The sequence below is a fragment of the Suncus etruscus genome, chromosome 9 (assembly GCF_024139225.1).
Source record: "Suncus etruscus isolate mSunEtr1 chromosome 9, mSunEtr1.pri.cur, whole genome shotgun sequence".
NCBI lineage: Eukaryota > Metazoa > Chordata > Mammalia > Eulipotyphla > Soricidae > Suncus > Suncus etruscus.
In genome coordinates, this window is record NC_064856.1 from 110569553 (window position 1) to 110581308 (window position 11756).

At 50.4% G+C, this 11756-nt stretch overlaps 1 protein-coding gene across 1 annotated transcript; it reads left to right on the plus strand.

Annotated features, from left to right (window-relative positions):
• Positions 1–8724: 8724 nt before the first annotated feature.
• LOC126018103 (10 kDa heat shock protein, mitochondrial-like) lies at positions 8725–9312 on the plus strand. The gene has a single exon (XM_049780213.1). The coding sequence runs from the start codon at positions 8813–8815 to the stop codon at positions 9119–9121; it is 309 nt and encodes a 102-aa protein (XP_049636170.1). The 5' UTR covers positions 8725–8812; the 3' UTR covers positions 9122–9312.
• The last annotated feature ends 2444 nt before the right edge of the window (positions 9313–11756 follow it).

Here is an 11756-nt window from a genome sequence, read left to right on the forward strand (position 1 = left end):
AACAATTTTAATAGGGGCAAGACTAGTCCCATGGCAAAAGCCGAGATCAGTGAGATGGTGGATTCCTGGCACCTCCTCACAGGCCTAATGCCAACCCATGGCTCTGCTGTTTGGAGGCTCTGAGCCCACAAGGTGGGGGATCTCCAGCGTACCACAGCATTGGGAAGGGAGAAGTCATGGAAACGTTTTCACCTCCAGCTTTAGTGAGATATCGGGGATACAGTGACCATCAGAGACACAATCACATGTTAAAAAGAATAACCCCAGGGGCCAGAGAGATAGCACAGCAGTAGGACATTTGCTTTGCATGTGGCCAACCCCGGATGGACTCCAGTTTGAATCCCAGCATCTGATATGGTCCCCGTGCTTGCTAGGAGCAATTTCAGAGCAAAGAGCCAGGAGTAACACCTGAGCATTGCAGGGTATGACCCAAAAACCAAAATAAATAAATAAATAAACAACCCTGAGGGATTAGAATGATAACACAATGGGTAGAATTTACCTTGCATGCAGTCAACCTTGGTTCTATCCTTGGCTTCCCATATCCCATAGTTCCTGAGCACTGCCAAGAGTAATTCCTGAGCACAGAACCAGGAGTTATTCCTGGGCATCACAGGGTGTGGCCCAAAACAAATAATAAAAATAAATATTTCTTGCTTTGGCAGCACATGTGCTAAAATTGGAATGATAAAAAGTGAATTAAAGGGCCAGAGAGAAAACAGCAGTAGGGCGTTTGCCTTGCATGCGGTCAACACAGGACTGACAATGGTTCGATTTCCTGGCATTCTATATGGCCCCCTGAGCCTGCCAGGAGTGATTTCTGAGCGCAGAGCCAGGAGTAACTCCTGAGCACCACCGGGTATGCCCCGACCCCAAAAAAAAAGAAAAGAAAAGAAAGAAACACCAAACCAACAAAACTTCCAGGCACATCAGCTTCCTGTCTGAAAACTGGAGTCTTTTCAGAGTGGGAATGGTCAGCCTTCCCCAACTCCCTGCATTGATGGAAGCCCCAGCAGCCCTATCCACACCACACAACTGCTGCCATGTAAACAACAGCTCAGCTTCACATTAATCTTGGAAGAGAATGCGAGATGAGCCGTTGAAACTGACACCAGTCTTGGGACTGAAAACTCCAGGGCACCCTTGGGTTGGGACTGGGCTGAGAATTAGTCCAGTTCTACAGATCCTGGAGCACACAGCCACACAACACCTCCAAATTCCACAATACTGTCAGCACATCAAAGTAGATGGGCGACACAGGAGCCAATTAAACTCAAGAAAAACAATTAACACAGAAGACTCAACTAGCAATAGCTTAGTAAGTCCCTAGGCAATGATAACATTAATGACCCCATGGTGATATAAAACAATTTTTACTAAGTTTCTTTTACTGGAGTAGTTTTCAATAATTCCATTTAGCGGGGCCAGAGAGATAGCATGGAGGTAAAGCATTTGCCTTGCATGCAGAAGGACGATGGTTCCAATCCCAGTATCCCGTATGGTCCCCTGAGCCTTCCAGGAGCGATTTCTGAGCGTAGAGCCAGGAGGAACCCCTGAGCGCTGCCAGGTGTGACCCAAAAACCAAAATAATAATAATAATAATAATAATAATAATTCTATTAACCACTTTGTTGTAACCAATGATATAAAATAAATTATTTTGAAGCTGCTAAAAGGGTAGGCTGAGGGGTGGCAAAATGGGGGCAATAGTGGAAGGAAAGTTACGCTGGTGTTGAGATTGGTGTTGGAAGATTGAATAACCAAAACAATTGTATTATGAACAACTTTGTTAAGCATGGTGTTTAAATAAAGTTTTTTTAGGGGTCAGAGTGACAGCATAGCAGGTAGGACACACTTGCCTTATGGTCTCCCAAGTCTGCAGAGCCAGGATAAGCTTTGGGCACTGCTAGGTGCAGCCCAAAAAACAAAATAATGAAGAAAAAAAAAACCCACATCTTTTTAAAATAAGAGTTTAATATATTTGAGAACTAGTTTTCAAGGCATGTGGGCAAAGTTGAAAGCATGTGGCTTTTTTTTTTTTTTTTTTTGGTGGGGAGTCACATCTGGCAGTGCTCCTGGCTCTGCGCTCAGAAGTGGCTCCTGGCAGACTTGGGGGACCATATGGGATGCAGGGAATCAAACCTAGGTCCATCCCAGGTCAGCCTTTTGCAAGGCAAACACCCTACTGCTGTGCTATCTCTCCAGTCCCTGAAAACATGTGGTTTAAGGGCTGGTGAGGACAAGAAAATGGACGGAAGTGATTGGCCACAACATATAAGGCAAAAACCTTGCACTGATTCCTAACTTCCTCAGACATTTAGAGCTAAGATTTTACCTCCTTCCAGCTGGGAAAAGGAGCTCAGTTCTTTTTTTTTTTTTTTTTTTTTTTTTTTTTTTTTTTGTGGTTTTTGGTTCTTGGGCCACACCCGGCGGTGCTCAGGGGATACTCCTGGCTGTCTGCTCAGAAATAGATCCTGGCAGGTGCGGGGAACCATATGGGACACCGGGATTCCAACCAACCACCTTTGGTCCTGGATCGGCTGCTTGCACGGCAAATGCCACTGTGCTATCTCTCCGGGCCCGGAGCTCAGTTCTTAAGGATTCCTCTGAACAAGAGAATCCACTTCTCTGTTCCTCCCCAAATACCGTGTGAGTCCTTCTCCAGCTCCCAGTGTGAGTCCTCCCGCAGCTGCCTGAATGAGTCCACTGGCAATCTTTGTACAACCAGTGCCTTGCTGAGCCCAGGCCCCTGCCCTGACGGTCTGGGAAGAAGATTCGGGCCAAGAGAAGGGTCAGTGTCCAGATGGTTGGCATCATGATGGAGTGAGGGACCTGTGCCAACCCCACCAACGGAGCCTTCCCTCATTCCTCCCTGGGCTCTGTGCCCAGCACTGAGCTCATGTTATGGGGTTTGTTCCAGCTGTGTTTGCAGCCCAGCACCCTGCTGGGAGCACCTGCCACTACCTCAAATGTGTCCTGTCAGTGCCAGCCTGCTGCCTGCGAGAGCCTGGCATCACTCAGTGGGCGTGCTGGGAGGACAGTGCTGCCCACAGCTCAGGGCCCAGGAGGTCTTCCTGGGGAATTTTGCCTGACTTAATTTTTTTATTTTGGTTTTTGGGTCACACCTGGCAGTGCTCAGGGATTACTCCTGGCTCTACACTCAGAAATGGCTCCTGACAGGCTCGGGGGACCACAAGGGACTCTGGGATTCAAACCACCATCCTTATCTTCATGCCATCTCTCCAGCCCCCCAACTTAAATTTTTTTTTTTTTTCGTTTTTGGGCCACACCCGGCGGTGCTCAGGGGTTACTCCTGGCTGTCTGCTCAGAAATAGCTCCTGGCAGGCACAGGGGACCATATGGGACACCGGGATTCGAACCAACTGCCTTTGGTCCTGGATCGGGCTGCTTGCAAGGCAAACACCGCTGTGCTATTTCTCCGGGCCCTCCCCCAACTTAATTTTTATATATATTTTTTATTCTGTTTTTGGAGCCATCTCCCCCATCAGGTGCTCAGGGACGACCCTGGGCAAGCTGCTCTGACAGCAGGTGGTGCTGAGGATTGAACCCGGGTTTCTTTAGGTGCTGACACTCTGACCTTCCCAGATCTCTCTATCCCTTTTCTTTTCTTTTTTCCTTTCTTTCCTTTCCTTTTTGTTTTTGGCCATGCTTGACAACGCTCAGGGTTTACTCATGGCTCTGTGCTCAGAAATCATTCCTGGCCATCCTTAGGGGATCCTATGGGATGCTAAGGATAGAATCTAGATCAGCTAAATGCAATACAAGTGTCCTCTTCCCTGTGCTATCGTTCTGGTCCTCTGCTCCTTTTCTTTAATTTCCCTTTCTTTTTGTTTTTCCTTTGGTTTTTGGGCCACACACAGCAGTGCTCAGGGGATATTCCTGGCTCTGTGCTCAGAAATCGCTCTTGATAGACTCTGGGGACCATATGAGATGCTAGGGATGGAACCCAGGTCCATCCCAGGTTGACTGCCTGCAAGGCAAATACCCTACTGCTGTGCGCTCAGGGGTTCCTCCTGGCTCTACACTCAGAAATCGCTCCTGGCAGGCACGGGGACCATATGGGATGCCGGGATTCAAATCACTGTCCTTCTACACGCAAGGCAAATGCTTTACCTCCATGCTATCTCCCCAGCCTCCTCAGGCCACTCTTAATTACCAACCACAGATCCTGCCAGCTGTGGGAGGGTCTCACCATCAAGGTAAGAATAGTTTTTGGTTTGGGGAGGGGTAAGAGTCCTGAGGTCTCAGTCACTGTCACAGAGCATGGCCAGTGCCTTGGGACTCACTGACCTTCATCATCTGTGATGAGGCTGGAGAAATAGGAAAGGGTAAGGATCTTGCTTTGCACACTGCTGACCCAGGTTCAATTCCCTGTAGTTCATAGTGTCCTCAAGCCCTTAGCCCCATTCCTGAGTGTGCAGAGCCAGGATTAACCCCTGAGAACCACTGGATATAGTCAAAAAATAAATAACTGTGAGTGATCAATAAGTAACTTTATTTGTTTGGAGGCCCCCTCCACCATTTTTTATAAGTGTTAGATTGAAGTTTGACAAATCAGGTGCAAGATACTGGGTTGTCTTGGAAAAAGCTTCCCCAAGGCCCCATGAGCTTCTTCCTGGGAACCTCCAGTTCTGTGCCCCGAAAATCTGTCTGGAGAATCCTGTCTGCAATCACAAATCTCCTGTGAAATCTGTGGATCAGAGCTTTAGTAGAGCATTTGCTTTGCACGTGGCCGACCCAGGTTTGATCTCATATGGTGCCCTGAGCACCGCCAGGAATGATTGCTTAGTACAGAGCCAGGAGTGATGCCCCAAAACAAACAAATCAGCATTTTACACACACACACACACACACACACACACACACACACACACACACACACACACACACCCTTTATTCTGGAGCCCAGGGACTATTCCTGGCTCTGTGCTCAACGATCACTCCTGGCAGTGCTTGGGAGAACCACATGCGTTGCTGGGAATTAAATGAGTTAGAGGGGCCAGAGCAATACAAGCTGGGAAGGCATTTGCCTTTCATGCAGCCAACCCGGGTTTGATCCCCAGCATCTCATATGGTCTCCCCGAGCCCACCAAGATTGATTGCTGAGTGCAGAGACCAGAAGTAACCCCTTAGCACTGCTAGGTGTAGCGCCCAAAAAATCAGAATCAGTCTCACGCAAAACAAGTGCCTTCCCCCCCTGCAGTATTACTCTGGCCTCCTCAATCAGCATTCTCGTTAGGGGCCAGGAAATTCTCTCCCAAGCAGCCTAGGCATGCAAACGCTTAATCAATGCTCTCCTACTTGCTTCCTGTGACACCCACCTTCCCGCAAGCAGGTCTGGAGATGCCGGAAGGCGAGCCCCGAGGCAGGTTCCCGAAACTTCCGACAGGCACTCACACACTCTCAGGCCTGGACCTGCTTGCCCTCCTGGCCTCCGAGATTTCCTTCCCACACACAAACTCAGGTCTGCTGTGTTTCCCAAGCACCCCCACCCCAAGATCAGGGGTGGGGGATGAAGTGGGGAGTGAATGAGGGGGTTCATTGGGCCAGACTCCCTCCCTGTTTCTCTGGAGCTCCCAGACTAGCAAAATTGGTGCCTGGCCCTCTTCCCAATCATTCTACCAGGAATGCCATCTCCAGCCCCTTTGCTTGGCTCAGACCTGGTCATCATTCAGGTCTCTGCACAGAAACTGCATATTCTAGGAAGTTCTCAGAGGAGCCCTCCACCCTCCGACTGGGTAAGGTGCCCTTTCTGGGTGCTCCACATTCCTTGCTCATGTTGTCTCATAAAGTCTTTGTTACAGATTGGCCTCCTCTCTCAGACTGTGAGCCCCAAGAGGGTTGAATCTGTCATGTTCATTGACCCTCACAACTAGCTTGGAGGCCGTCTTGGAGGACCCTCTGAGCTGCAGGGGATTGAACCCGAGTTGGCATGTGCAAGGCAAGCTCTTTACCCTTTATTATTTCTTTGGCCCCATCCAATAATGTTGGAAAATGAATTCTGCCCCTAACATACACCACACCGGTTTTTAAAAACCTTAACTTTCGGGGCTGGTGAGATAGCTTGGAGGTAAGGCATTTGCCTTTCATGCAGAAGGATGATGGTTCAAATCCCGGCATCCCATATGGTCCCCTATGCCTGTCAGAGGTGATTTCTGAGCATAGAGCCAGAAGTAACCCCTGAGCACTGCCAGGTGTGATCCAAAGAAAAAGAAAAAAAAAAAAAGAAAACACCTTAACTTTCATCAAACAAGGTATTTTGTTTGTTTGTTTGTTTTGTTTTGTTTTTTGGGCCACACCCCATGACGCTCAGGGGTTAGTCCTGGCTATGCGCTCAGAAGTCGCTCCTGGCTTGGGGGACCATATGGGATGCCGGGGGATCAAACCGTGGTCTGTCCTAGGCTAGCGCACTGGCAAGGCAGACACCTTACCTCTAGCGCCACCGAGCCGGCCCCTTATCAAACAAGGCTTAAGGAAGCTGATCTGATCCGGAGAACTGAGATTTCCAAGGCTCATTCAGTTTCTACATTGTCACAAAGACCTCAGCCGGTGGTGGCCCAAAGGGCTTGACCACAGGCCTGCTACACTGAGACCCTGGGTTCCCAGCCCCACGGGACCCCTGAGTACTGCAGGGGGAGTCTTGGTGACCCCCAGCACTTTTTTTTATCTTTTTGGGGTCACATCCGACAGTGCTCAAGGGTTACTCCTGGCTCTGAACTCAGAAGTCGCTCCTGGCAGGCACAGGGAACCATATGGGATGCCAGATTTCAAACCACTGTCCTTCTGCATGCAAGGCAAACACCCTACCTCCATCTCTGGCCCCGACCCCAGTACTTCTTAGCAGAACTCCACCCACCGAAAAGATTATCAAAATTTTAAATCAAGACCCCAGATGCTCCTAACATGAAAAAATCACTTAGAGTCATTCCCTCAGTCATTCCCTCAGTCATGTGTTTTCTAAAAACACTTGTCCCAGGAAATAAGGAGATATCACAGAGTGAAGGGCGCTTGCTTTGCATGTGGCCAACCAGGGTTCAATCCTCAGCCTCCTAAATGGTCCCCCAAGAACTGCCAAGAATAACCCCTGAGCATCAAGTGTTCCCCAAAAAAATTTTTTTCTAGTACAGGGGTTCTAGTACAGGCAGCTCAGGACATCACACACTCACACACACACACACCACAATCCCAACTATCATCACAGCCAGTGAACCTCACTACACATCTGTGCACAGCTGCATGTGGGAGGATGGGGGGGGCCAGAGAACTGCCCAGGATGTGAGGGCCACGTGCACACAGTAGGTCCTCTTAACCTCAGGTTGAGCAAAGTGGAGAGACTGGAGTACTGTTATCTGCCAGTAGGAAGCTCTTAGGCTTGACCTTTCCGGGGGGGGGGGGGGTTTACTATGGGTTTGATCCCCAAAACTACGAGACCCTCCAGCTGCCTCCAAGACCTGAGCTGGGAGCAGCCCGCCCCAGGTGTGGCTCCTAAACAAAACAGAACAAAATGCCAGGGCCAGAGAGGTCATACAAGGGGTGAAGGCACCTGCCTTGCATATCACTAAAGAGGGTTTGCTTCCTACCACCACACATAAGGTCCCCTGTGCTCCTAAGGGACACAGACAGGAGTAGCCCCTGAGCACTGCTGGTGTGACCACAACTCCAGCCCCCCCAAAATGAAATCCCCAAGTGCAGAGCTGATGCAGTCCCTTGGTACCTCATCTAGCTCCAGATGTTGGGGTGGCCACCAGTTTCCCAGGTCACCCCCATCCTCTGTTCTTGTCTTGGTGGCAAAGATTCGGTCATGGTTATGGATGAAAATGCCACGGAAGGGGCAGAGCCAGGAAGGCATGGGGCAGGCAGTCTGGGAAAAGGGGGTGGCAGCACCCACAAGGGTGAGCACCAGAGTGGGGTGGGAGAGAGGGTGCCACACACTCCATCTGCTGCTCATTCTGCTCACTGGGCCTCAGTTTCCCCATGTGTCTGGACACATGACAGAATAAATGAGACAAGGGCCATGACTCCAGCCAGCCTATTGGGGGGCTCCAATAGGGGATCCACATGTCCCCCCGTTGCTGACTACAAGCTCTTAGGGGAATAGCACATTTACCCTAGTCCTCCCCTGTCTGCTTGAGAGTAAGAAGCCCCAGCCAATGCCCCCACCTCTGGGTTGCAGGGGTGCCCTGAGGATTGTGGGTTTTGGCTGTGAATGTCCAGGGATCCTCCTTCAGCAGTCCCCAAGAGGCTCACAGCCCCCCAGATCCCCCTAGAAAACATATATCCCATTGCCCCTGAGAATTCTGGAAGGTTCTCTGTGCTCAGTCTAATTATCCATTCCATCCCATAAACTGAGGTCCTGTGCCTAATATTTTCAATCTCCAAGGGGACCGTGTAAGAGAGAGAGACGCATTTGCACCTCTTTAAGGCCACAGGTTGTTCACCTGTGGTAGAGAGCTGGCCTGGCTTGTGTGAGGCCCGGGGTTCGATCCTAGGATCACCAACTAAAATATAAAACAAGAGCGGGGGCCGGAGAGATAGCATGGAGGTAAGGCATTTGCCTTTCATGCAGAAGGACGGTGGTTTGAATCCTGCATCCCATATGGTCCCCTGTGCCTGCCAGGATTTCTGAGCACGGAGCCAGGAGTAACCCCTGAGCGCTGCCAGGTGTGACCCAAAAATCAAAATAAATAAATAAATAAGGTGTGGCCTTTCCCTCCCTTCACGTGTCCGCGGGGCCGGATTGCGGCAGGACTCTGGGTTCGACCGCTTAGGGCGCGGAGTCACAGTGGGCATCATGGCAGGACAGGCCTTTTGGAAATTTATTCCGCTCTTTGATCGTGTATTAGTGGAAAGGAGTGCGGCTGAGACTGTCACCAAAGGAGGCATTATGCTTCCAGAAAAATCTCAAGGCAAGGTGTTGCAAGCGACAGTGGTTGCTGATGGATCGGGCTCCAAAGGGAAGAGTGGAGAGATTGAACCTGTTAGTGTAAAAGTTGGAGACAAAGTTCTTCTACCAGAATATGGAGGCACCAAAGTGGTTATAGATGACAAGGATTATTTCTTATTTAGAGATGGGGACATTCTTGGAAAGTATGTAGACTGAAAATACCACACTTGAAATGGCATCCCATGAAGCCGCCCATTCCACTGAAGTACTGAAATCTTTCATCATGTAAATAATTTCCTGTCTCTTTTATAATAAACTAATGCTATCCAAACTAATGACATCAGTCTCTTAACTTTTAGTTTCCCTTTACTGATATAAATACTTCTAAATAAAAATATATAAGTGAATGGTTAAATAAATAAATAAAACAAGAGCCACTAAAATTCTGCTTCTGGACTGGGGAGGCCTGCAGCCATGCCTCGTTTTAAGACTTTAGTGCGAGGGGCCACCATAACAGCTCCCCCAGCTTCAAGGGTTGCAGCCTGGATGGGGAACTCAGGGTCTAACCCCAGGAGGGAGCTATTCATGTTTGTTTGTTTGTTTGTTTCTGGGCCACACCCAGTGGTGCTCAGAGCTTATTCCTGGCTCTGTGTTCAGGGACCACTCCTGGCAGTGCTCAGGGGGCCATATGGGATGCCAGGAGTTGAGTGTCTTGCCAGGCAAGCACCCTCCCCCACTGTCCTATCACTCTGGCTCCCCGGAATTGGTTTGTTTTAAAGGGAGAATGTTCACAGTTGTTTCCTTTTCAGTGATGTTAGCTTTTGTTTTTCTTTTCAAATTGTTTCCTGGTGACTTGCACGGAGCTAACACAGGTTCGTGGTCTTCCTTCTTCGAATGAGCCAAAGAAAGCACTTTTCCAGGCCAACAGAGCAATCCAGAGATTCCCTGAGGCGGACATTGCCTTGGCAGGTGTCAGGAACAGAAGGCTGGGGTTGGGGGAACAGTGAGGTGAGCAAGAGGAGGGAGGCTTCCGGACCAGAGCCCAGAAAGGAGCTTGGCTTGGCTTCCCAACGCTGGGAGCACCCAGCTGAGAGGCCTGCGCAGCCGGTGCAGTTCAGAAAAGCACCAAATTCCCAGTGTCCACCCCGGGCATTTCCAGCACTTGAAACCCCTTTGCGCCCCCCCCCCCAATCCAAAACTGTGCATCTCCCCCACAACCTCCGCTCCACCCCCAGGGCAACTACCATCCTGATTGCAAACAGCAGAAGGGCCCTGGCTGACTTGGAAGTTTAGGTAGGAGGGAGCCAGCTACCCCCACTGCCAGTCTGTTTCCGGCGCGCCCCGCTTCTCCCACCCGTGGTACCCGAGAAATGCACCCTCCTGTGCGCGGGTGGCAGTGCGTCCCTGCCTCGTGTGCGCCCTCGGAAGCTTGCCTCTGTGCGTGCAGGGACGTTTGCAGTCCCACTTGCATTCTGTTCACTGCTCTGGCGCCCGTGAAATGGATGATTTCAAATTCAGGGCCAGCAACCAAGGCCCCAGGTCCCAGGGGGCTATGTGCCAAAGCGTGCAACTCTTAAATCCTTCCCAGCCCGGACCCCCAGGTTTCTGTCCTCACCCCACAGATTCCCACGGAAGATGCAAACATAAAAAGGTGTATGATGGGCTGGAGTGATATCACAGCGGGCAGGACATTCGCCTTGCACACGGCCAACCCAGGTTCAATCCCCGGCATTCCATATGCTCCCCAGAGCCTGCCAGGAGTGATTTCTTTTCTTTTCTTTTCTTTTCTTTTCTTTTCTTTTCTTTTCTTTTCTTTTCTTTTCTTTTCTTTTCTTTTCTTTTCTTTTCTTTTCTTTTCTTTTCTTTTCTTTCTTTTCTTTTCTTTTCTTTCGGCCACACCCGTTTGATCTACTCCTGGCTAAGCGCTCAGAAATTGCCCCTGGTTTGGGGGGACCATATGGGACGCCAGGGGATCGAACTGTGGTCCTTCCTTGGCTAGTGCTTGCAAGGCACACACCTTACCTCTAGCGCCACCTCACTGGCCCCTCTTTTCTTTTCTTTTTGATTTTTGGTTTGGGGGCCACATCTGGCTGTGCTCAGGGTTACTCCTGGCTCTGCACTCAGAAACTGCTCCTGGCAAGCTCAGGGGGGGACCGTATGGGATGCCAGGGATCAAACCCAGGTTTGAGCACTGCCAGGACTTATTCTTGAGCTCAGAGCCAGGAGTAAGCCATGAACACTGCTGGGAGTAGCCAAAAGGCAAAAGAAAAATAAGGGGCTGGAGAGATGGCATGGAGGTGGGGTGTTTGCCTTGCATGCAGAAGGATGGTGGTTCGAATCCCGGCATCCTATATAGTCCCCAGAGCCTTCCAGGAGCGATTTCTGAGCATAGAGCCAGGAGTAATAATCCTTGAGCGCTGCCGGGTGTGACCCAAAAAACAAATTAATAAAGTTCCATGAAAAACTGCTCCTGAAGCAATGTCAAAGCCTCTTCGCTCCAGGCCCAGAAAAGCGAGGTCTGAAGCACCCCCTGATTGCACGAACTGCATCCCTGGCTCCCCTAAATCTAAGGATGCTAGATCCTTAGCTCTGACTGGTCCCCTGGCATCCCTTGCCAACAAGACTGAGCGCCTGCTGGGAAGGCAGTGCCCACAAAGTCGCTCTCGGCCTCCAAAGCAATACCCAGGGAGCCCCCTTATCCAGGAATCGCCGCTGTCCTCGCCCCCTGCTTTCATACGTCACCCCCAAGATCCCCACTAGGCCAGCTCTCCTGTTTACTGCGCCCACGACACGTGGCCCGGGGCCCCTCCTCGTGTGTGCGGGCCTCCTTGCCAGACTACGCGGGCAGGGG